The 25,133-nt window shown below is 35.7% G+C and overlaps 1 protein-coding gene and 1 non-coding gene across 3 annotated transcripts; one reads left to right on the top strand and one right to left on the bottom strand.

Moving 5' to 3' along the window:
• The first annotated feature begins 659 nt into the window (after positions 1-659).
• On the top strand, positions 660-10,077 carry LOC133874282 (cyclic dof factor 3-like). Of its 2 annotated transcripts, XM_062312166.1 has the most exons (4): positions 660-1,006; positions 5,244-5,586; positions 5,724-6,009; positions 8,471-10,077. In XM_062312166.1, exon 4 carries the CDS (start codon positions 8,501-8,503, stop codon positions 9,863-9,865), a length of 1,365 nt encoding a protein of 454 aa, XP_062168150.1. In that variant the 5' UTR covers positions 660-1,006; positions 5,244-5,586; positions 5,724-6,009; positions 8,471-8,500; the 3' UTR covers positions 9,866-10,077. The 2 variants fall into 2 exon arrangements, with proteins under 2 accessions (XP_062168150.1, XP_062168149.1); XM_062312165.1 differs by lacking the exons at positions 5,244-5,586; positions 5,724-6,009 and having other exon boundaries at positions 663-1,006.
• A 5,788-nt stretch (positions 10,078-15,865) lies between these two features.
• LOC133874411 (small nucleolar RNA R71) lies at positions 15,866-15,972 on the bottom strand. Its single transcript, XR_009901273.1, has one exon. It is a non-coding gene; the product is annotated as a small nucleolar RNA R71 (small nucleolar RNA).
• Positions 15,973-25,133: the final 9,161 nt, after the last annotated feature.

The raw sequence follows: 25,133 nt of genomic DNA, 5'->3' as shown, positions 1-25,133 counted from the left end.
ACGAAAAAACGAAAAAAAGAAAAAAAAAATCTAACATGGAAATGCCAGATCAAGGTGTAAAAAATGGGTGTGAGATTTTGGGTGTGAGTGTAGCATTTTTCATAAAAAAGATCTCATTATTTTATTCTCTTTGGTGTGCTATAATGAACATTTTAGATGTGGCTATTCCCTGAAGCATTAATTTTATTTTGGTTATCCTGCTTGGAAAATAAAATGACGTATATTAGTTAAGTATAGCTATAGTCTCCAAGAGGTAGTTTAATTAGTTGAAGATTACGCCTCATGAAGCGGATGTCACTAGTTTTAATTCCTCTTTCCCTCGTGTAGACATGCCAATAAAAAATAAAAAATAAAAAGTTAAGTATAGCTATATGTACGAGCCATTTAAATTAGGCAAATGATATTTGTATATTTTGTACACACTTACATTTAGTGTGAGATTTATCTTATATGTATGAATTTCATACTAAATATAAATGTGTGTAAAATGTATACAAATAATAACATCTCCCTACATCATTTGCTGAAGGTGCTTTAATTCCCCGTTCAATTTGGTTTGTTTGTATTGTTTGTCGTTTTTATGAATTCCTACGAAAGAAAATACTAATAGAAGATAAAAAAAGGCAACAATAAAAAGAAAAAGAGAAAAAAAGAAAAGTAAAGAAAAGTTTCAAAAGTTGGTACTTTGGTGATGCCTCACGTTCTTTGTGCTTTTAGCTAGGACTTTTACTTAAACTTGAGAGGGCATTGTGGGTTTTGAAACAGGGAGTGTTTGAAAAGTTCTTTTGGATTGTGGAGAAAAGTGTCTTTTATGCTGTGTTTATATGGGTTTTGGCGTTGGCTTTCGGAGTTGTTTGCACTTTGCAAGGAATTTTTTAGTTTCAGAAGAAAAATGAGTTGTCGTGAAGATATCTCTGAGGAGGCGACTAAGGATCCTGGCATAAAGCTCTTTGGCAGAAAGATCCCTTTGCCGGAATGTCGGATTCCGGCTAGGTCGGACGTCATGGTACGTGCTGTAAATTTGTTTCAATATGACCTCCTTTTCTTTTTTCAATTTTTATTCTTTTTCTTTAGTGAAATAACCCTTTTGTTAATCTTTCTTTTTCCTTGTAAATTTCTGTTATTGGGATTGATGAACATACAAATTTCTGGGCTTTTCCGTTGGTTCTGGTCTGTCTTTTGTTTCTATTTTTATTATTTTTGTTCATTTGAATTGGAAAGAATACGAGTAACGTTTGCTGCCTAAGGATCCTTAATTTGTGGAAATGAAAATAATTTTTCATGAGGTTTCCGGACTTTTGTTGGAGAAAGTTCATCGACACATTCATAAGAATATATATATATATTTTTAAAAAAGTGATTGCTCCTTTTCGAATTTGCATGACCCAGAAATGGTTGTTATACAAATATCAACCTAAATAATAAGCTTCTAAATGTATGTTTTAACTTGCTAGTGCACAAGATCAAACAAATATTATAGCTAGCAAATAGTATATCTTTAATTATGTTTAAAGATAATTTCCTAAAGCTTCTATCTAATTATGTTAAAGTTTTATAGAGCTCTCATGCGTGAAGATGGTCACTTAAACATGTATTTATAGTGCCCTCAACAAAACCCTAGCAAATGAATGTGTCTTTTTTTTTTTTTTTTTCTCTGATTTTTCCTTAGACTAATTTAGGCACTAAACTTACTTTTTCAGCCGTGCAAATCTCAAAAAAATCAGAATTTGATACCTCCTTCTAGTTTTCCACATTGACGTCATGCACAACCTGAATCTGTCTACTAAAACTGCCATAACTTTCTCTAGAAAAATTATTTTTAAGAGCCATAAAATTCTCTAGAAAATAGACATTTTGATCTTTCCAAGCATCTATGGCTCATACCCTGGTTATTTATGAATTAATACAGTTTAATATGTAAAAATGATTAATCTATATGGGCAATTATGAGAATTTAGTGAGGCTCCTTTTTCACCTTTGCTTGTGAAAACATGCTCAATTTATCTTTAACGGTAAAAAAATGCATGGGTTTTGTTGTACTTCTCTTCGGAAACCTGAAAACGTGTAAAATACTACAAAAGATCAAATTGTAACAAGGCTAAAGGATTAACGTATGCAAATTAAGGGGCTTGAATGTGTAAAATTCAGCGCTTATCAATGGTGGCAACTAATTTAGAATGCCCTATAAAACAGACAAAAAAAAAAAAAGGATAGATGGAAGGGCTTTTAAAAGCGTCTTTTTTTTTTTTTTCTTTTTCTTCTTTTTTTTTTTTTTTTTTTTTTTTTTTTTTTTTTTTTCTGTTTTGGGCGGGGAGGAGGGCTGTAGGACCTTTATCCCCAAAATTGATGTGACTTTTAAAATCATCATTGAATAAAAAAAAAATTCATTAATGCTTCATCCCAAATTCAATGAAGATTTTAAAAGTCACATCAGTTTTGAGAGATTAAAAAGATAAATGTCTTGAGTATAGAATTACTCAGGGTTGGGAGGGTGGAGGGAATTATTTGTAGCCAAACGTAAATAGTAAATCTATCAGCCTTTTCTTCTTTTTTTCTTTTCTTTTCTTCTTCTTCTTCTTCTTCTTCTTTTTTTTTTTTTTTTTTTTTTTTTTTTTTTTTTTTAAATTTTTTTTAAATTTTTAAATTTTTTTAATTTTTATTTTTATACAATCAATCTGACTGCTAATTTAGGAAGCACCTATTGTGTGTTATTTGTGTTTAGGTAGTTTCTGTCGACGTTATTATTCGGTGAATTTTTTTTTATTTTTTTATTTTCATTGTTTCATTATTTATCACTGAAGACCCTGGGTTGAATTAAAATTGTGGGATATATTTTATTTTTTATCAATTCTATATTCCTGAAGAGTTGGTGAAACTTATTTGCTGCAGTACCCAAACTAGAAATAAATAAAGAAAGAAACATATTTTTTCGTGGTTAATGTGATCTATGAGTTTGGATTCTGGTGGGTGTTGTAACCAAATTCTGTCATGAAAAATTTGGCTTTTCTTTGAGAATAGTTTATGACTATTGGCCTTTTCTTAAAAGTTATTATTTTGTCTGGAAAGTCCAATAGAGTGCTCTGCTCAGTTCAATATGGGGATAGACTTGGTCACCTTAATTAACTATAAGTAGTTCGTCATTGGTAAGTGTTGGAATCCTAGTAGTTTTAGGAATAAAAATCCTAATACTTTTTTGGTAGGATTGTGTATCCTCATAAGATTTTTGAGCCCTATTTATTTATTTTTCTGTTATGAATACTTGTTTCTTTAGGAAAGGATTATTTTTGCCTATAAATAAAGCCCATGTCGTTAGGCTTAGGTATATCTATGCACATTGTGTAACATCTCCAACCCATTAGGGTCAGGTTTGTTAACATAGAAGCCTAAGAGGCGCATAGGTAATAAACTGAACTTTGAAAGTCATATACTTCGGCATGAAAAGAAGCTCTGAATTAATCTCTTCATACAACTGAACTTAAGAAAATCCCTTTCTTCATCTCATACTATGGCCTATGCATACTTACGTATGCAGGGGTTGCACGATCCAAACTTCAAGAATATGGCAGTATGTGTGGCCACGGACGTGCCTTTTATCTAGCTGATTAACTTCTTAGTGCACTCAGCTTGGCAAACATGGTGATGGACCATACATTCATTTTAACGTCTTTCAGTTTGTTGCACTTCATCCCAGATCTAGTACCGCATTGTGCGTTCTCTCATCTCTTATGTTAAATATATATATTATACAAAAATGATCACCTCTTCATATGCCCTTAACTTTTCTCTTCTCGTTGTTAAACTCTTTTCTTATAATTTTTGGACAATATTTTTTTTTGATCAATAATTGAAATATTATTAAAAGCTTAAGGCACCCTCAGGTACACAAAAATATACAAGAGAAAACACATAGTTTGAAGGAGACAAAAGAACATGGAAGTCATGATAACTAATCAGTAAAGGAGAGACAAAAACAACCGCCCAAAGATACAGAGTACAAAAAAATAAAGCCTCAATCTCTTCCAAAGTCCTCTCAAAACTTTTGTCATTCATTTCCCTTCATAGATACTACGACAGACATGAAGACACAATCTTTCACACAACAAAACTCTGAGCGCTACCAGCAGTCCATCAACACGCATATAAGTCGACTACTCTTCTAGGTATAACCCAAGACAACCCGAATCGATTGAAGAAAACATCCCATTAGGCCCTACAATCTCACAATGGAGAAGAAAATGGTCCACGGACTCCCCATTTCATTTACACATACAACATCTATCAACCACGATGACATGTCGTTTCCTTAGATTGTGCATGGTAAGGATCTTGTCTAGGGTTGTCGACCAAGCAAAAAATGCCACTCTTAAAGGAAACTTAGTCCACTGAACACTCTTCCAAGGGAAATGTTCAAGACATTGTAGTAGGGTCAAGGGGTGGCTGAATTTTTGGTGAAGTTTTGGTATTTTGTCTCTTGAAATGTTTTTAGAAAAGTGAGAGAATGTTGGTTATGAGGGTACAGGACAATAAAGGGGACTTTTTTATAGTTTAAGGTTTTCTTTCTCATGCAATTAGGATTAGAGTTTAGCATTTTAATTGACATAGGATTTAAGTTTAAGAAAAAATAAACAAAACCTGGACAAAATTACCCCTAGGGGGGCGGCTAGGGTTTCGTTCTCTTAAAAAAAATTGCAATATTAATCTCATGAAAATAAATCATGCTATAATAAAGTTTGGATGAAATTAAAATGCTTAGCTTAGAATAAATTTTCATGCAATTAATGCACATATGTGGCTAAATTAACTTGCTAGGGCTTTTGAAAATAATTTTCTAACACCAACATTATTAATAATTTTAATAACACATTAATGACATTTGATCCACTCGAGTAGGTTAATTTAATCTAGGGTTTGGATGTTACACATTGTATCCTAGAGGTAGTGTGAGATTTCATAAGAGAGGGTAGTGTGAGATTTCATAAGAGAGGGTATTGATAGTAGTGAAGAAGAATCATTGTTGCTGCTTGTGGATGTAGGCAATCTTGCCGAACCACTTTAAATTCTTATGTCTTGATTTTTGCTTCTTCTTCTTTGTTGATATTTTTCTTGTGCGTGTGCTGCGTATTCTAACAGTTCTATTATATCTTAAGGTTTTGTTGTCTCTTTTTTTGCACAAGAAAAATATCTTGATCTAGAATTTGCTAGTTTTTACGGCTAGTTCGAGTTTTACAAAATTTGATGTGTAGGTTCAACTGTTCAAATTATGCTATGTGCAAGTTGAAGATGCGGGGAGTTTTAGTCAAAGGGAATTGTGTTGTTGCGTTTTGAAGGAAAGGAAAAAAAGACCGAAGGCATGAGTGGTGAAGTTTTTGAGCAAAAGAACGAGTTAGCTATGGCAAATCTAATGATTCATTTATGTTTAACATGGTTGAGGAAAAGACTGTTTAAAGGCATCTGGGATGAGTTGCGTGATATTTATGAAGGAATATCGATGTCAAACCGGATCCACCTCAGGAGAAATCTGTACAATCTGGGAATGAAAGAGAGTTTTCCTTGTTTCAAGAGCACCTGAACGAGTTTAATGGCCTTGTAAGTAAATTGGCTACTATTGGTGTCAATATGGATGAAGAAGAGAATTACCATTCTGCTTTGTTCCGTGCCACACTCGTTTGATGGCGTAATTATGTTCCTGAGTAACAATACTGATCGCAATTTTGATTTTGCAGTTAACTGACTGCTTGTTGAAGAATCTCGCAACAAAAATAGTGGGAATTCTTCTGGTGATGCAATGATAGCTAGAGGCAGATCTACTAACAAAGACTCTAGTGATAGTGGGCGAAATCATTCCAAGTCAAAGTCCTGAGGGAAGGAAAAGGGGAGGTTCTAGAACTGTGGTAAGAAGGGACCCTCATTTAGGATACAAATAAGTAGAGACCCAAAATTGATGTGCCAGGAAGTACAAAATCTCATGGAAATTTGGTGGAAGAAGGCGGATCATTTGAGGATGGTGAGGTAATGTCTGTGATTTCTCATGAAAATCTGAAACACCATTGAATTTTAGATACTGCTGCATCTTTTCATAAGACACCATGTTGAGATTATTTTTAATCTTATCACCCATGTAGTGCCTGGTAGTGATATGGGTGATGATAACAATTGTGAAATAATTGGGATTGGTGATGTCAGAATTACTATGTTTAATGGTGTTACTTGTATTGTTACGAGTGTTCGACATGGCCTAATTTATGAAAAAACCTTCTGTTGTTGGGAAAATTTGATGAAGATGGCTATAAATTTTATGGGGAAAATGGTAAATTAAAAATTATTGAAGGAGCATTGATTGTAGCAAGAGTAGAATTGCTTGGTGGTCTGCATCGGTTGATTGGAGATACCATGGTTGGTGATGCTCTTGTGGCTAATGCAGTGACAGAGCCAGTCATGACATGGCACAGGTGTTTGGGACATATAAGCAAGCAAGGACTAAACGTACTTCTGGATCATAATTTTCTTTCGGGCTTAAAATTTGTTGATTTAGAATTTTGTGAAGACTGCCTGTTTGGTAAGCATCACAGAGCTTCATTTTCTTCGACTACAATCAAAAGTAAGAATGTCTTTAGATTTAACTCATTCTTATACTTGGGAGTCTCTTGTTAAATCCATTGGTGGTTTGAATTACTTATTTCTTTTGTTGACGACTTTGGAGAAATTTGGGTCTATATGCTAAAAAGGAAGAGTGACGCTTTCTCCCGTTTTAAAAATTGTAAGGCCTTGTTTGATAACCAAACGGGGAGAAAGATTAAGTGTTTGGGAATTGATAATGAAACCAAATATACTATGAATGAATTGAAAGAATTCTGATGTGAATCAAATTTTCAGACAGAATACAGTTTATGGCACACCACAACAAAATGATGTGGTGTATGAATCGTACTTTGTTGGATTGTGCTAGGAGTATGTAAAGTGCTGATGTGTTGATGGGTTAGAGCTAAAATTTTGGGCTGAGGCTGTTAATATGACTTACTTCATTGTTAATCACCCAGTCACTACTGCACTTAACAGTAAAATTCATAAAGAGGTATGGTACGAGAAGCCTTTGAATTATTCTGTTTTTCGAGTATTTGGTTGTAACACTTACTTAGGGCGGAGACCTAAATTGGACACAATATCCAAAATGTGTATTTTTCTTGGCGATGCAGATGGAACAAAGGGATTCAAATCATTAATAGCTCAGATGTTGTGTTTAAAGAAGATTCATTGCAGACAGAGAAAGTATAGCCAGATCGAGTTAATAAATGTTTGAAGTTGAATCATTTCAGAAGGTTCTAGATGTGCCAGCGAGTGGAGTTAGTGAGTCAATTGAAGCTGTTGGTAATGTTGAGCATATTTTTGGAGCTGAAATACAGAGTGATCAAAGTCATCCTAAGAGAGCTCATAGAGCTTCTGCTTGGCTTCAAGATTATGAAACGGCTTATGCATGTATCACTGAACAAGTTGAGTCGTCTTCATATCAAGAAACATTTCAATCCATGGATTCTAGTCATTGGAGAGTTCTATGGAAGCGGAGATGGAAGCTCTGCATAAAAACAAAACTTGGGAATTAATTCAAAATCACTTCATTCGCAGGCTAGTAGAGGACGGGTTGATCGTATTGTAGAAGATCCATATGAGTGAGAATATTGCAGATATTTTGACAAAACTTGTAGGAAGAGAGAAGTATGTGTGGGCTAAAGCATCCTGAGATTCCATAAGAGAGAGGAAGAGAGATTCATTTTATTTTTTCCTTGATACCAGTGAAGAAAAAACATCTTTGTTTCTGCCTGTGGATGTAGACTATCTTGCTGACCACGTTAAATTTGTTTGTCTTGATTCTTGTTTCGTTTTCTTCATCTTTGTTGATATTTTTCTTGTCTGTGTACTGCGAATTCTAACAGTAGGTCTATGCATTTATTTATGACTAAAATGATGCCAGTCTGATGGTGATAACAATATTGATTTCACAGGCTGACGCATGCTTCTGATGGTAAATTTAGTTAAATTAATCTAGATGCTTTTAAGGCACGTTCAGTTGTTCTGTTATTTATTGACTTCAACATAAATGGAGAAGTTAAAATTTAAAGGGAATGGCAATGACATATATCCACTTTTAATTCATTTCTCCCCAGAATTAGAGAGATTGGGGAGAAATGGGAATTTCGATGGTGGTTCTACTTTCTGATCTATCTTTCATAGTTTGGTGCATACAGGCAAGCGTGCTGTTTTTTCTTTGTAGGAATATCAAAAAAGGTTGTTATGCTCTTTATTGTCATTTATTATCTGTGTGCTCATAATGGATCTGTACCTACAAAAAGAAAATCAGAAGGAACAGAACACAAAAAAGAAAAAGAAAAAGAAAAAAAAGGTTCATTTGTTTTCTGTTCTCTGATTCTTTCACTCCATTTACCACTTCTAAATAGAGTGTAATTTGAATTTTCAGGATGCTTGCAGTGATAGAGCAAAAGCAGTAATGGAGAGATATTACGCAGAAAACTTAGGGGACCCACAAAAGTCCTCTGCTTTAGGAAATAAGAATGAAGAGCCCCAAACTCCTGTGCTGGTTGAGGCAACAGTATATCCTACGCCCAAGGAAGGGCAGGTAGAGACCAATACTACAGAGCAAGAGAAAGTGTTTAAGAAGCCAGACAAGGTACTTCAATGTCCAAGATGCAACAGTTTAGACACAAAATTTTGCTATTTCAATAACTACAATGTCAGCCAACCAAGGCATTTCTGTAAGAACTGCCAGAGATATTGGACGGCTGGTGGAACCATGAGAAATGTTCCAGTGGGTGCTGGGAGACGAAAGAACAAGCACTTAGCCTCCCAATACCGTCAGATAATAGTATCCTCTGATGGAGAATCAATGACAAGATCGGACATGACGGACTCAGCCAACCACCAGGTTCTCTCGTGTGGTGATTCTTCAACCGCATTCACGTCTTCAACGGTAAATGGGACACTCCTGAAATTTGGTCCTGAAGCACCTCTTTGTAGATCCATGGAGACTGTTCTTAATTTAAGAGACCAGAGAAGATGTGTTGAGATGGGTTCTGTAAATGTCGAAGAAAATGAAGAGCCTTCCTCATGCATATCATCCATGACAACTTGCAGTAACCAGGGAAATCAATTACCTGAAAACATTGAGCAAAGGGAGAGAGTCTGTTTGCCAGGATCTTGTAATGAGCTTAATACACCGCATCCTCTGCATTGTTACCCTGTTCCTCCATGGGGTTTCCCTTGGAATGCAGGTCTGCACAATGACGCCTCTGTTGCAAAAGTAGAAATTGCTTCTGAGTGCATTTCCGTACCAAATGGCAGTGATCCAAATGCAGTTCGGTGGTACCCCACGCCAATGCTTGCAGTTCCGGCCGGCTTTTGCCCTCCGAGCATTCCCTTGCAATTTGTACCAGCATCATATTGGGGTTGTATGCCTGTTTGGGCTCCTGGAGCTGGGACTGTGTCATTAACGGGATCTAGTGGTTGTCTATCTCAGTCGTCCTCTGCTAGTAACAGTTGCTGCTTTGGCAATGGCTCACCCACCCTCGGTAAGCATTCCAGAGATGCAAAATTTGCAGATGAAGAGAAATCAGAACCATGTATTTTGGTTCCAAAGACACTGAGAATTGATGACCCAGAAGAGGCTTCAAAGAGTCCTATATGGGCCACATTAGGAGTTAAGCCTTACCAGAAGGAATCTATATCGAAAGGTACTATTTTCGGAACATTAGGATCGAAGGCAGAAGAGATGGACCATTTGGCTGAAGCGTCTGAGATCTTGGTTGCAAACCCAGCAGCCCTTTCTCGCTCTCATACATTTCAAGAGAGCAACTGACATGTATTTGCTCAGATGTATATTTCTGGAACTTGGCCTTCTGTGTAGAGAATGCAGCATCTGCTTTTCATCATGTACTTTAAACAGGTTTTCGATGAACTATGAGATAGATGATTTCTTGGAAATTCAAAAACTGTCACTGTAATCAACAGGGATCCCTTTAGGAGTCAATATTGTAAATTATAGCTAATAGTGAGTGGTTGTTTTTGGTCTGCAGCTTATTTTGGTTTCCGTTGGAACACTCGTGTATCTCTTTTGATATGATTTAGCAAGAAATGAGAGAAGGTTGCATGTATACAAATTCCAGAGTTCAAAACAAAATTCCATATTCGAGATTTTTGTCTTCCCAATTCCCTACATTTTTGTGCACTTGTTTGCTTCATCCGATAATGAAATTCTAGGTGTCTTTTCTTTTTCCATTTTTCCTTTTTGCTGTCAAATCCAGTTCGAGAAGCATCTCATCGATAAATATGGATAGGAATAGCTAGGAGCCTAGGCCCATTTTTTGAATATTCTTCTGCAATATCTGTATGAATATAATCGGATAAATCATACAAGAAGTTTTAAGCCGTTTAGGTGTTCAAAGTGGGGCGTATGGTGCGTCAATTTAATGGATTTTGGCTCTCGGGATACTTTGGAAGGGCAAATTATTTTTTGCCTAATTTTTTTTTTTTTGACATGTATTTTTGGCTTATCGGAGGTAATTGTGGTTCAAATTAGGTTTTTCTTAAAATTTATTTATTTTATTTCAAATAATTATTGCATTACATTTGAAAGTTTAATGTGCATTTAATTGAAAGGGGTCAAAATAAGTTCTATAGATATCGTTGCGATTTCTTGAAGTCCAAATTTCTTATTTTGTGCCTTCATAATTTTCCATGTTATATTACATAATTTTTTCAACAACACTTTATCCATTGAGGTATACTACATTAATATTTGTCAACATTTGCGATCCAAATTTGAATATGCATATAACGTACTTTGAAGTTATTTGGGCCAATAAAGCTGTATGCTTATTATTTATATTTTCTAGTATATCTTTTATAAATTTATATGTATTTTTGCATATAAGGCTGTAACACTATTGTATAATTTTGATGCCGAATAAAATTCAGCCAACAGCTACAACTGCTAGTTTCATTTAGGGTTGATAATTTTTTTACATGATTTGTTAATCTAACATAAATTCAATACGAAATAAGCGGGTTAGAGTTTGAGATAATCGGGTTCAGGTCACAACCGGGTCGACCGGCTTGATACACGGGCCTGTTTAGAAAATCATATTTTTATTTATTTATTTTACATTAAAAAAAAAAAACTCTTAATTGATGAATATGCTAGAAAATACATAGAATGTTCATCTCAATTCGATGCAAATAAACCTTATTGTTGTTTCAAAAAATTCTGATTTAAACTAAGTAGTGAATCGATCTATTGTACAAGAAGACACTCGTATGAGTAACAAAGAATCAGTATACAAGAAAAATTACAACCCCTATCAGTTTCTTCCCCAAAGGAATGGCAAAATTACCTGAGCTAGCAATGGTATTAAACTACGAAAACAAAACCATATTACAAAATGTTTGAAACCACCTTTAACAACAATTGAACAAAGCGGAAAATATGAGATTCGAGTAAAAATAGGGAGCAAGAAAATATCAATTGAAACCCCAGTTGTATAGAGAGAGAGGGAAGGAAGGGGGGGGGGGGGGGGGGGGGGGGGGGGGGTTGTGGTATTGGGGGGTGCTTTCCAGAAATGGTGCCTCACAGAGTTTGTAGGGGATAGAAACCCTGGATTTTGGGGCTTTTCAAAATTAGGAGAAAATAATTAAGTGTTAAAAATGCAGCGGTGCCGTGGAATAGAGAGAGAGAGAGAGATATCATGTGTAATGCCCCCAAAATTAGGTAATGGTTTTACTTAACTTGGAGAGTTACTGACATTACCTCTAGAACAAGTAAGTGGTAATTGCCTAGTGAAACCACCATTTATAAACTAATCAAAGTAAAAGAAAAGTGGAAAATGGAAGAATATGAAATCTGAAAATCTAAAAGTAATTAAACTTCAAATAATGCTATCATCAAATATGGACCAAGAGTTATCAAAAATTTATTCCAATCTAAACAAACCTGATTCTAAGGGATCATGCACTTGGCGTCTTCAGTCTTACGAACTTCTCAACTCTAATCAAGGTCAACCTGATAATTACTGACACACTAAGGGATTCTAGATAGAAGAGAGCACTGAGTAGGTCTATGACTTAGTAAATAAATCATTATAAAAACTGGTTATGAATAAGCCTTAAGAACCAAATTTTAATTATGGAAACACAAACGTAAATATTTTACAAAAATGGCGAGTATTGCCCTCGTTACTATGCTCTCATTAAAAGGTCATGGTTTATTTTGAAATATTTACGGAGGCATAATTCTGGTGACAATACCTAAAGTTTAATGCAGGCGGAAATCATGCTAAAATATATGTCATATTTCATCGTATATGGTCTACCTAAGACATTAACCATTTCCCGACGGGGTTGACACTGTTCCGAAGGACCTATAATACAGCACTGATGCCCCAAATATGTATGCATATTCTCATATACTAGCAGCTAGACCGAGTCCGACCTCAAGTGGCCCATGCTACTAACAAAGCCATAACTGTGACCCCCATTCAAGCATGATTCAGCGGTCACAAAACAACTATTGGATCCAAGGCCTATCATAACACATTATAAACTTTTGACCATAGAGAACAACTCATATAATAGTAAGCCTATGGCCGTTTTACCGCATGTACCGGTGTACCATGTCTTACAATGCAATAATATGGTTTATTTATTACTAAATAGTAATACTCATCTTGGAACAATTATCAAATACTTATGAAAATTTTACAAGCTTATAACATATAATTTAAGAAAAGTAAATCATGCTCAGTCAGCTGACATATCGCATCAATTATGAACTCAATTTTGTAAGTATTTACTTACCTCGTTTGCTCATCCATAAACTAGGACATCCTGGGTTCCTGCTATTGCGTAACATAACCTAAGATTAATAATACTCTTAAATCTATAACTAAAACCCTATTTTCAACATTTCTAGCATACTTCAATTGTTTAGCAAAAAGGACGATCATTCGTCTTACGAGTGACGAACGCTTGTGCAAGGCCCGAAAAACATTCGGCATAACCAGAATACATGAAAATCTAAAGATAATCTAATCTAACGTGCAAGATCTAAATCAAAGCTCATAATATCATGATAAGGGCGTTATAAAACATGTAACCGTGACAATTTATGAAAATCAAGAGTGGTTGAAAGCTTATAATTTGAAAACGTCATTTTCTTTTGAAAAGGGAAACTAATTTATAAAGCTTGCATGTAATGAAAATTGTAAAACAATTAATGAACAAATAAGGATATAACATTAACAACTTGAAAGAAGGGCTAGGCAATAAGGGTTAGCCCAAATGAAGGTGGATTATCAACCCCACTTCCTCTTCTCACTCTAGAACTTTCCTTTAATAAAAAATTATGATAGAATAGATGCATGAAGAAGAAATGAAGCTGAGAGATGTAGGATAAGAGGGCACTTATAGGTGAGGAATGCAGAGTATAAGGATCAATTGATTTGGCCATTTGGCGAACGTTTCTCAAGTGAATAATGAATGTTCGTGTGAGTTTTAGGTTTAGACGATCGTTCGGTGTACGGCCACGATCGTTCGTGGTACGATCTAACACACATGCTGAAGGCGTGGGATGTACCTTTTGACACATTGTACAACATGTCAACCTTTTGACCACGAATGTTCCTAGTTGACAAGTGTTGAATGTTACACATTCAAACCCCTTAATTTACATATGTTAAGCTCTTATAGTTTTGATGTTTTGTGTTAATTTTGTGTTTTCTTGTATTTTGCAGGTTTTGGAAGAAAATTCATAAAATTCCAAGATTATAACGAAGTCGGAAAACTCACTTTTGGATAGATTCAATTCCAATCAATTTTGAATTTAAGGAAAGAGAACTCGGCAAAAATTCGTTATTTTTGGAAAGAATCCAGAATGAGTATGTCTCAGTAATTTAATCATAACTTTCGGGTCAAGTATCTGATTGCAACAAAATTGGTGGCGTTAGAAAACTAAGACGAAATTCAACAAATATATTACAAATAGGTTTTTCCTAATTCGGATGTTTATGATGCCAAAATTTCCCAGCAATAAAAGACTGCAAATCTGTACGAATTTTGGAATCCTTTTCCTATTTGGATGGAAATTTCAAAAAAGGAAAAGACTTGTAATTATTCTATTTGGACTACAAGACCTATTTATAATTGTTATAGGATTTCTAGAGCTTCTAGAACTTCTCTAATCCCTATAAATAGGCCTCTAACCTTTGAAGAAAAATACACACAAGCTTTAAAGAAGAATCAAAGGCTACATCAAGAAGGAGGTTTTTTTTTGTTTTTTTCTTTCTTTCTTTTCCTTTATTATTTTCTTATGAGGATGATTTCCATCCAATTTATGTGTTACTAATACTTTAGTTAGGGCTCGATTGAAGCCCTAATTATGTCTCGTTAAGGTTTTCAATTGGCGCCTTTACTACAATTTATATATTGATGCTTGACTTGATTATTTCCTATTTTCTTGAATTCTTCTCTTGTTTATGCTTGATCATCATATGCATGTGGTATGGATTTGTTATTTATGTCAATTTGGATGACCGAGTCCTGGGCATAATAAAGTAACAAAAGAACCCTATCACAGGTTCTTGGATTAATCAACATAAAGACAACTGAAATAGATACAATGTTCCAATCTGAGTGTGTTTACCGATTTCCATAAATTTATGCGTTCTTGAAGAACAACTTAGTAGATACCATGCTAAATCCTTCAATGAAGAAAAGAGTTAGAGTAGATACCATGCCTAACTCATTGCTCAGGGAAATCAATAGATTTAGGAGAAGATACCATTCCCTTGTGGATGGTAAGCATTAAGTATCAAGTTATGATAGTAGCATTGGCATTGTGAATCTTATTTGAGTATGATTAGCGGTGGATATTGAAGCCCTACCTTTTCTTCTTATTATTTTATATTCAATCTTTTATCTCGTCTTATTCAACGTATCTTTTTTTTAGGAACATCTTTTTAAGCATAATTTACCAATCCTCGTGGGAATGATCTCGTATTTGCCTACTATACTATCTTTCTGATCTTGTGCACTTGCGAGTAAAGCGTACAAGTATTTGCCTATTTATTTAGGTAGATATTTGCACAACAAGTTTTTGGCGCCATTGCAGGGTATTGTGTTAATTTCTTTTTTTTTGAACAAAAAAAAATAATAATAAGAAAGAAAGAAAGAAAGAAAAAAGAATAGTTTGTTTCTGAGTTCCTTTTCTGCCGAATTCAATTCTAATATTGGGGCTCGAGCGTAGATGTTACAGACAGCAGTACTGAAGCTGCTGTCCACTACTACAATAACTTTTGCCTATGCAAGGTCGTCGATCTCAGAATTCAGAACTCATTCCATACAATCTAGAGATTGAACGCACTATTCGACAGACACCTTAGAAGTAGAAATTCTATTTGAAGTTGAGGAAAAGATGGCAGAAGTACGTGTAGAAAATCCACCTGAGCGGAAGCCAATGAAGAGTTCATTCATACCACAGAATCGAAATCTGCCCTCTTGCATTGCTTTCCAGCCGAATGTGCAAAGCAATTTCAATTTGTCTCCCCACCTGCTCAGCATGGTTCCACACTACAGAGGCACACCTACGGAGGACCCTTATCTTCAAATTCGAGACTTTTTTGATCTTTGCAAGACACAAAACATCCATGGCTTAAACGCGGAAGGAATCAGGTTAATTCTTTTTCCGTTTTCCTTGAAAGATAATGCTAAGTTATGGTTGAATTCTTTGGTTGCAGGATCTATCCACAATTGGAAGGAGTTGGCCACAAAGTTCTTGAAAAAGTTCTTCCCAGCCCAAAGGACTAGGCAATTGAGGAGGGAGATTCAAACCTTCCAACAAAAAGATGGAGACCTATTCTTTGAGGTGTGGGAGCACTTCAAGGAGCTACTTCTAAAATGCCCACATCACAATCTATCTCAAGACGATCAGGTACAAGCTTTCTATGAAGGTTTAAATGATTCTAACAAAAGTCTCGTAGATTCAACTTGTGGAGGTGTACTAATGGAAAAGAATAGCGAGGAGGCAATAGAACTGTTTGAGACTTTAAGCGAAAACTTCCAACAATTCTCATCCTACGGGAGGCAAGGAGTAAAGGGAAAGGGTCTCTATGAAGTGAACATAAATGGCGAAGTTCAAAATCAAATGGCATGGAAAGAAAGTTGGATATGCTAGTCAAAGCCATGACTACACACAACATCTTGCCCATTCAACAGATTGCACAAATTGAGGTATGTGCCATATGTTCCTAGTTTGACCACACCACTAAGACTTGCCCCATGTCTTCATCTACAGATCATGAGCAAGCAAATTATGTGGGCCAAAATAATTACCCTCCAAAGAACAATTCATACTCCAACACTTATAATGCAGGGTGGCGAAACCACCCCAATTTTTCATGGAGTAACAATCAAAATGTGCAGAATCCACAAGGGCAACAAAGGAATTTCCAGCAAGGAAATAACTATCAAGCTCCACCACAATTGGTCCAACTAAATCCAAATCCAAAGAAGAATGACCTCGAAAGTGCTACTCCAATTTATGACTGCACAACAGAGCAACACTCAGACTAGTCAAGCTATTCAAAAATTGGAGGCCACTACAAGTCAAGCTATCCAAAGATTGGAAACACAAGTGGGGCAGTTGGCCAAAGAGCTAAGTGAGAGAAAAAGGGCGAATTCCCAGCCCAAACAATACCCAATCCAAGGAGCCACGATCAACTCAAGGCTATAACAACTCTCAGAAGTGGGAAGACCATTGACAACAAGGTGGGGATAGAACTTGACGAGACAATACCGGCATCTCCAATTGAGGCCACAACAACCAAGGTAATAGAAAAGGAGAAGGTGAATGCACCACCCTTCCCTCAAAGGTTAGTAAAGCCAAAGAAAGAAAAGCAACTTATGGAAATTTTTGAAACTTTGAGAAAAGTTGAAATAAACATTCCTTTATTAGATGCAATTCAGCAAATCCCTTCTTATGCTAAATTGTTAAAGGATTATTGCACTCATAAAAGGAAGTTTCAAGATCATGAAAAGGTTGCTTTAACAGAAGAGGTAAGTGCTGTATTATTGAGGAAGTTGCCACCAAAGTTGAAAGATCCAGGTAGTTTCACTATTCCTTGCAAGGTTGGTGACCAACTTTTTGATCGTGCATTGCTGGATTGGGAGCAAGTATCAATCTGCTACAATACACTAGAGACATTAGGTTTGGGGGAGCTCCAACCAACCTCAATCACCTTACAATTGGCAGACAGAAGCATTAAAAGACAGAGAGGTATCTTGGAAGATGTCTTGGTAAAGGTAGATCAATTTATTTTACCTGCTGATTTTATTGTGCTGGATATGGAAGAATCCCCTGTGCCATTACTTTTACCTATTATTTTGGGAAGACCTTTTATGAGAACTGCAGATACAAAAATTTGTGTAAAAAAGGGTACGGTGAGCATGAAAGTTAATGGAGAGAAAATTGAATTCAACGTCTTTGATGCATTGAAATTACCCTAAACAACCTTGATTGTTTTAATATCTATGAAATTCAAAATGTTGTGGAGAAAGTTTTTCAGGTACATCATAGTGATCCAATGGAAGCCACTCTCACTCACAGTTTCATAAGGCAAGACATTAAGTCAGATTGTGAGAATGTTAATGATGATATCATTGAAGCGGTTCAATTCCTTGAAGCCTCTCCACCTCATCCAAGTAAGTATGCACCTCCCTTTGAATCGTTTATGCCAACTAACACTACTCTTGTTCCATCTACTATTCAAGCACCAATCTTAAAGCTGAAACAACTTCCATCCCATTTGAAATATGCCTACCTGGGAGACGATCAGACATTACCTGTAATAATTGCTTCAGAATTAAGCTTGGGGGAAGAGGAGAAGCTTTTAAGGGTTCTCAGAGATCATAAAACTGTACTAGGGTGGACTATTGCCGACATCAAAGGTATAAGCCCTTCCAAATGCATGCACAGAATTCTCCTTGAAGATGAAGCAAGGCCAACTAGGGACGTACAAAGAAGACTTAACCCTCACATGAAGCAAGTAGTTAGAGATGAAGTTCTTAAATTGCTAGATGTTGGCATTATCTATCCCATCTCTGACAGCAAATGGGTAAGTCCGGTTCAAGTGGTGCCGAAAAAGAGTGGAATTACGGTGGTGAAGAATGAAGAAAACGAGCTAGTACCTACAAGAATGACCACCGGATGGAGGGTATGTATTGACTACCGAAGGCTCAATAGGAGACCCAAAAGGATCACTTTCCTCTACCTATTATTGATCATATGCTAGAAAGGTTAGTTGGTCATAGCTACTATTGTTTCTTGGATAGGTATAGTGGGTACAATCAAATTGCTATTGCTCCAGAGGATCAAGAAAAGACCACATTCACATGTCCTTTTGGCACGTTTGACTACCGAAGGATGCCATTTGGATTATGCAATGCACCTGCTACATTTTAATGATGCATGATGAGCATTTTTTCAGATATGGTGGAAAATTTCATTGAGGTATTTATGGATGATTTTAGTGTGTTTGGCTCTAACTTCGATGAATGTCTCCATCATCTGTAAATTGTCATAAAAAGGTGTGAAGATTGCAATCTAGTGCTTAATTGAGAAAAATGTCATTTCATGGTACAACAAGGCATCGTGCTGGGTCATGGTATTTCTAGCAAAGGTATTGAGGTTGATAAGGCAAAGATTGACATCATCTCCAAACTCCCTTTGCCTATGATGGTAAAGGGTATAAGAAGCTTTCTAGGGCATGCCGGATTTTATAGAAGATTCATCAAGGATTTCTCAAAGATTTCTAGACCTCTCTGCGCATTGTTGGCCAAAGATGCAAAGTTTGTATGGACTGACGAGTGCATGGATGCTTTCAATTTATTGAAAAAACTACTCACATCTACACCAATCATGATGGCACTAGATTGGAACCTACCATTCGAACTTATGCGTGATGCCAGCGATTTTGCCTTGGGAGCTGTTTTAGGCTAGAGAGTTGATAAGGTACCTCATGTTATTTATTATGCTTCTAGAACCTTAAATGATGCTCAGCTAAATTATTCCACCACTGAAAAAGAGTTGTTAGCAGTTATCTTTGCATTGGAAATGTTTAGATCATATTTGATTGGATCTAAAGTCATCATCTTCACTGATAATACTGCTCTCAGATACTTGTTTGCAAAGAAGGATGCAAAACCTAGGTTGATTGATGGGTCTTACTACTGCAAGAATTTGATCTAGAAATAAGGGATAAAAAAGGTAGTGAAAATGTGGTTGTAGATCATTTGTCCAGGTTGCTTCATGAAGAAGAAGGGAGTGAGCTCTCCTTAGGCGAACAATTTCCAGACGAGCAATTATTTGCCATCAATGTCCACCCTCCTTGGTATGTAGACATTGTGAACTACATCACTACAAAGGTTTTTCCCCCAGGTATGTCCAGTCAAGCAACGAAGAGATTAATATCTATATCTAGACAATACCATTGGGATGAACCTTATCTATTCAAATTCTGCCCTGATCAAATCATCCGAAGATGTGTACTCGAGGAAGAGCATACCAGCATTGCCATCAGCTTGCCTGTGGAGGACACTTCGGAGCAAAGAAGACAGCACTAAGGTATTACAAGCAAGTTTCTTTTGGCCTACAATATTTAGAGATGCTTTTGGGTTTTGCAGTGCTTGTGACAGATGCCAAAGAACAGGGAACATCTCTTCCCGAAATCAAATGCCATTACAAAATATTCAAGAGGTCGAACTCTTTGACGTATGGGGTATTGATTTCATGGGCCCTTTCCCTAACTCCTTTGGATTTTTATATATTCTAGTGGGGGTTGATTATGTGTCCAAATGGGTCAAGGCTGTCCCCTCTAAAACTAATGATCATCGAGTTGTTGTGAAGTTCTTGCAGGAATATATTTTCACTCGATTTGGGACACCAAGAGCGATCATCAGTGATGGAGGAAGCCATTTTAATAATAACCTTTTTTCTTCTTTGCTAAAGAAGTATGGGATCACACATAAGGTAGGTACTCCATATCATCCCCAGACCAGTGGACAGGTGGAGATCAGCAATAGGAGAAATCAAGAACATCCTGGAGAAGACGGTGAACTCTAATAGAAAGGATTGGTCTTTGCGCTTAAATGATGCACTATGGGCTTATCAGACTGCTTACAAGACCCCAATTGTTATGTCACCATATCGGTTAATCTTCTGGAAGGCCTGCCATTTACCTGTGGAGCTAGAGCATCGAGTATATTGGGCCATAAAGCAACTCAATTTCAATATGAAGCAAGCAGGTGAAAAGCAGAAATTGCAGCTGGTTGAGCTTGAAGAATTGAGACATGATGCCTATGAAAATGCGAAGATTTACAAGGAATAGACTAAGGCATATCATGACAAGCAACTTGTCAGAAAAGAGTTTCATGTAGGCCAAAAGGTATTGCTATACAATTCTAGATTACGACTTTTTCTAGGTAAGCTTAAATCTCGGTGGTATGGTCCTTACACTGTTACTATGGTTTTCTCTCATGGAGCACTAGAAGTCCATAACAAAGAAAAAAAATCATACTTTCATGGTGAATGGGCATAGAGTGAAACCTTACTTTGATATTGACTTTCTGCCTCAAGATGAAGATCTGGAATTACATCCAGTTCAGAACACTGCCTATCCTACGCTCGAGCGAAATTCAGACAAGGCTCCAACCCATCTTGTCACAATTTTTTTTCCCCTTCATAGTTTTGTTTTTCAGGAAAAGTGTGTCTGCATTCAAGTTTGGGGGTATGCTACGAGCCATACCTAGTCCAACCAGTTTTCTCATCTCTCGGGTATGATCTTTTTATTCTATGTGCACATTGAGGACAATGTGTAATTCAAGTTTGGGGATATGGGACACACACTTTTTGTTTTTTTTTTTTTTAAAAAAATTGAAATTGCATGTTCATGTTATTTTTAAGACTTTAGTTGGTCTAAACAAATTGTGATTTGAGTTTCATTGGTGAGCTTAGAATGTTGAACACATGATCATTTGAAATTGATTCTAAAGTCCTACTACTTACTTTTGGCATCTAAGGATTTATTTGTTTCAATCTAAACTATTACAAGCACATTAACATATAATTTGTGAGGTATGATAAATGAACCTGATTGTGTATTTTTCAAGGGAAATGCTTGCTGGGGGACACTCATCCGTCCCCCAACACCCATTTATAATAAAAAATATGTTTTTTTATTAAAAAGAGACTCACAGAGGACGAATGAGTGTCCCCTGTGTAGCAAGCCTCATTTTTCAATGTCTTGGGTGAAGTTGAGTGACTTGTTGGATGAATACCTTGGCATATTTATAATAATAATAATAATAATAATAATAAAAAGAAAAAGCAACAAAAAAAAAAAAAAAAACCATTTTTGAAGCTTTCACTAAGTAACTAGACTTCTTGCCTCATTAAGCATTGAATGTTCACTTCAAAGAGTGAGAAGTTCGGATTGTTAAAGTCATGACTAGTTTAGTTCTGTAGCCTTTTTGACTCGAGTTAGTAAGCTCTTAGAGGTGTTTCCACACCTAGTGCCTTAAAGCCATCTGGTTTGGGAGCATTAGCCTAACACTCGTTACATGGGTCAATTAGAAAGCTTAAGAGAACTAAGCATTGCACAGTTTGACCCAAAAAAAAAAGAAAAAAAGAAAAAAAAGAAGAGAATAAAGCTCTTGCTATTATGCCTTGGTCATTCAATTTGATGGGGATCCCAGTGAATTTTGAGATATTGAGTCATTGCACATTGGAATTAATTTGAAGTCTCATGATTATGTGTTAGTTCACCTTACACTCAATTGAACTTGTGATGCCTCAGTCGTTTGTAAGTGGTTAGACTTTGGAATTTTATTTTATATTGAAGATGGAGTTGATCTTTCTAAGCTTGCTAATGAATGAGAATCATAATTTTGGTGGCACTTTGCTCTTTGAAATAAACATGAATTTTTGCATAATGTTTGTGGGTATCATTCCTGGCAAACCCTCACAAGACTTCACTCGTCTACTAGGGAGTCCTAGCGGTTTAAAATGCTTATTGTATATGCTAAATGCAATCGTTTTTCCTGTGACAGAGGAGGTAGAGTAGTTATTGTTTTAGTTTTCCTTTTATTTTCAATTTTGCATTGCTAAGGAACTAGCAATATGTAAGTTTGGGGGTGTGATAAGTGCTGAATATTACACATTCAAGCCCCTTAATTTACATATGTTAAGCTCTTAGTTTTGTTATAGTTTGATGTTTTGTGTTGTTTTTGTGTTTTCTTATATTTTACAGGTTTTGGAAGAAAATCCATCAAATTCCAAGATTATAACGAAGTCAGAAAACTTACTTTTGGATGTATTCAATTCCTATCAATTTTGAATTTAAGGAAAGAAAAGTTGGCAAAAGTTCGTTATTTTTGGAAAGAATCTAGAATGAGTATGTCTCAGTAATTTAATCATAACTTTCGGTTCAAGTATCAAATTGCAACAAAATTTTGGCGTTGTAAAGCTAAGACAAAATGAAAAAAAAATGTGAGATACATATTTTTCGTAATTCGGATGTTTACCATGCCAAAATCGCCCCGCAATAAAAGACCATAAATCTGTACGAATTTTGGAATCCTTTTCCTATTTGGATGGAAATTTCAGAAAAGGAAAAGACTTCTAATTATTCTAGTTGGACCAGAAGACCTATTTATAATTATTCTAGGATTTCTAGAGCTTCTAGAGCTTCTCTAATTCCTATAAATAGACCTTGGAAGAAAAATACACACAAACTTTGAAGAAGAATCAAAGGTTACATCAAGAAGGAGGTTTTTTTTTTTTTTTTTTTTTTTTTTTCTAGTTTTTTTCTTTCTTTCTTTTCCTTTATTATTTTCTTATGAGGATGATTTCCATCCAATTTATGTGTAACTAATACTTTAGTTTGGGCTCCATTGAAGCCTTAATTATGTCTCGTTAAGGTTTTCAATTGGCGCCTTTATTACAATTTATATATTGATGCTTAACTTGATTATTTCCTATTTTCTTGAATTCCTCTCATGTTTATGCTTGATCATCATATGCATATGGTATGGATTTGTTATTTATGTCAATTTGGATGACCGAGTCCTGGGCATAATAAAGTAACAAAAGAACCCCATCACAGGTTCTTGGATTAATCAACATAAAGACAACTGGACTAGATACCATGTTCCAATCTAAGTCTGTTTACCGATTTCCATAAATTTTTGCTTTTTTGAAGAACAACTTAGTAGATACCATGCTAAATCCTTCAATGAAGAAAAGAGTTAGAGTAGATACCATGCCTAACTCATTGCTTAGGGAAATCAATAGCTTTAGGAAAAGATATCATTCCCTTGTGGCTGGTAAGCATTAAGTATCAAGTTATGATGGTAGCATTGGCATTGTGAATCTTATTTGAGTATGATTAGCGGTGGATATTGAAGCCCTACCTTTTATTCTTATTATTTTATATTCAATCTTTTATCCTTTCTTATTTAACGTATCTTTTTTTTAGGAATATCTTTTTAAGCATAATTTACCAATCCTCATGGGAATGATCTCGTATTTGCCTACTATACTATCTTCTGATCTTGTGCACTTGCGAGTAAAACGTAAAAGTATTTGCCTATTTATATAGCTAGATATTTACATAACACTAGTGGGAACCATGAACGTTCCTGGTAGGAACCACAAACATTCTTGTTGGGGACCGCAAATGTTTGTACAAGGGACAAGGATGACTGGCTATGTCAGTTAGGATTTCTTTTGATCGTACGCGAAAGGATGACAAACATTTGTCAAAAGGTGCATCGAACATTCCAAGAATCATGGAGAACATTTGGGGTGAAAAAAAATGAATTTGAAAGTATTCTATTTTGTAAAAATATTTTTGATGGTGTGTGATTGGATTAATCTTTTATAAAAATATTGATTTTTATATGGGGGCATTACATCATGTGTGGTGAAACGATGGTAGTGGTGTCGATAGAGAGAGAGAGAGAGAGAGAGAGAGAGAGAGGGAGATATATCATGTAGGGCGGAACAGTAACGACGTCGACGGGGAGGGAGTGTGAGGGTGATAGAGTGATGAGAGCGGTTGTGAGACACGAATTGAATGGATAGGGTTCTTGAAAAAATGCCAAACATTTAGTACGCGTGTACTAAATACTCAACATTTTTAATTAAATTTTAAGAATATACGGGGTTTATTATCATCATTTTTAAGAAAACGATGATAATTCATACTATTTAACATCGGTTCGTTAAAAACGATGAGTTATTTTTTTTTTCAAATTCACAGTGTTTATAGATTATCGTCGATAATTTAACAGCAACTTGAAAAAATGTGAACAACTTCATCCCCACCCTCGAGCCCAAAAAAAGTTTCCTTCTCCCCAAACCTCACACAATATGTGCTTGCCCCGCCCTCGACCTCTTCATTAGAAAGGTCTATCCATCACACCACTAGCATTGAATGTTGGGAACATATATCAAAAGATACATCGAAAGATTCTTAAGAAAGAGCGTCAAGAAAGCATAGTATCACATTAGAAAAAAAATAATAATAATAAAAAAAAATATTTCAAAGGTATGAGATTTGTAACGCTTCGAAAAATTAATTTCTTAGTTTTATTGGCAATATTCTATTTAAAAAATAAAGAGACTTCTAATTTATACAAGTGTGTGTGAACAGTGTGCAATAAAATATTAAATGCGAAATTAAAGGAGACAAATATTTTGTTGATGAAGTGGAAACTCAATTAAGAGAAAAAACCACTCTGGGGCAGCCAAACCCAGGATATCCACTATTCAGAAGACAAAGCTAGTTACAAAGTAGTAGCACTCACATACCCCTAATGCAGTGGTCGTACCTTGAACTCTAACGTGTAACCCAACACGAATGCCTCCCAACCAGGTCTCCTACCTGAAGAGGTCTTCAATGGAATCTTTTACCTTAAGGCCAACCCTTAAGATAGACTTCATAGCTAATCAAATCACACACTGGAAAAAGCTAGAGAGCTAGCAAATCTTCAATATCTCCTTAAACACCCTCTCTAAG

Source organism: Alnus glutinosa, chromosome 7 (genome assembly GCF_958979055.1).
Source record: "Alnus glutinosa chromosome 7, dhAlnGlut1.1, whole genome shotgun sequence".
Lineage (NCBI taxonomy): Eukaryota > Viridiplantae > Streptophyta > Magnoliopsida > Fagales > Betulaceae > Alnus > Alnus glutinosa.
Note: the sequence above shows the minus strand (reverse complement) of the source record. Positions and strands in the feature narration are given on the sequence as shown.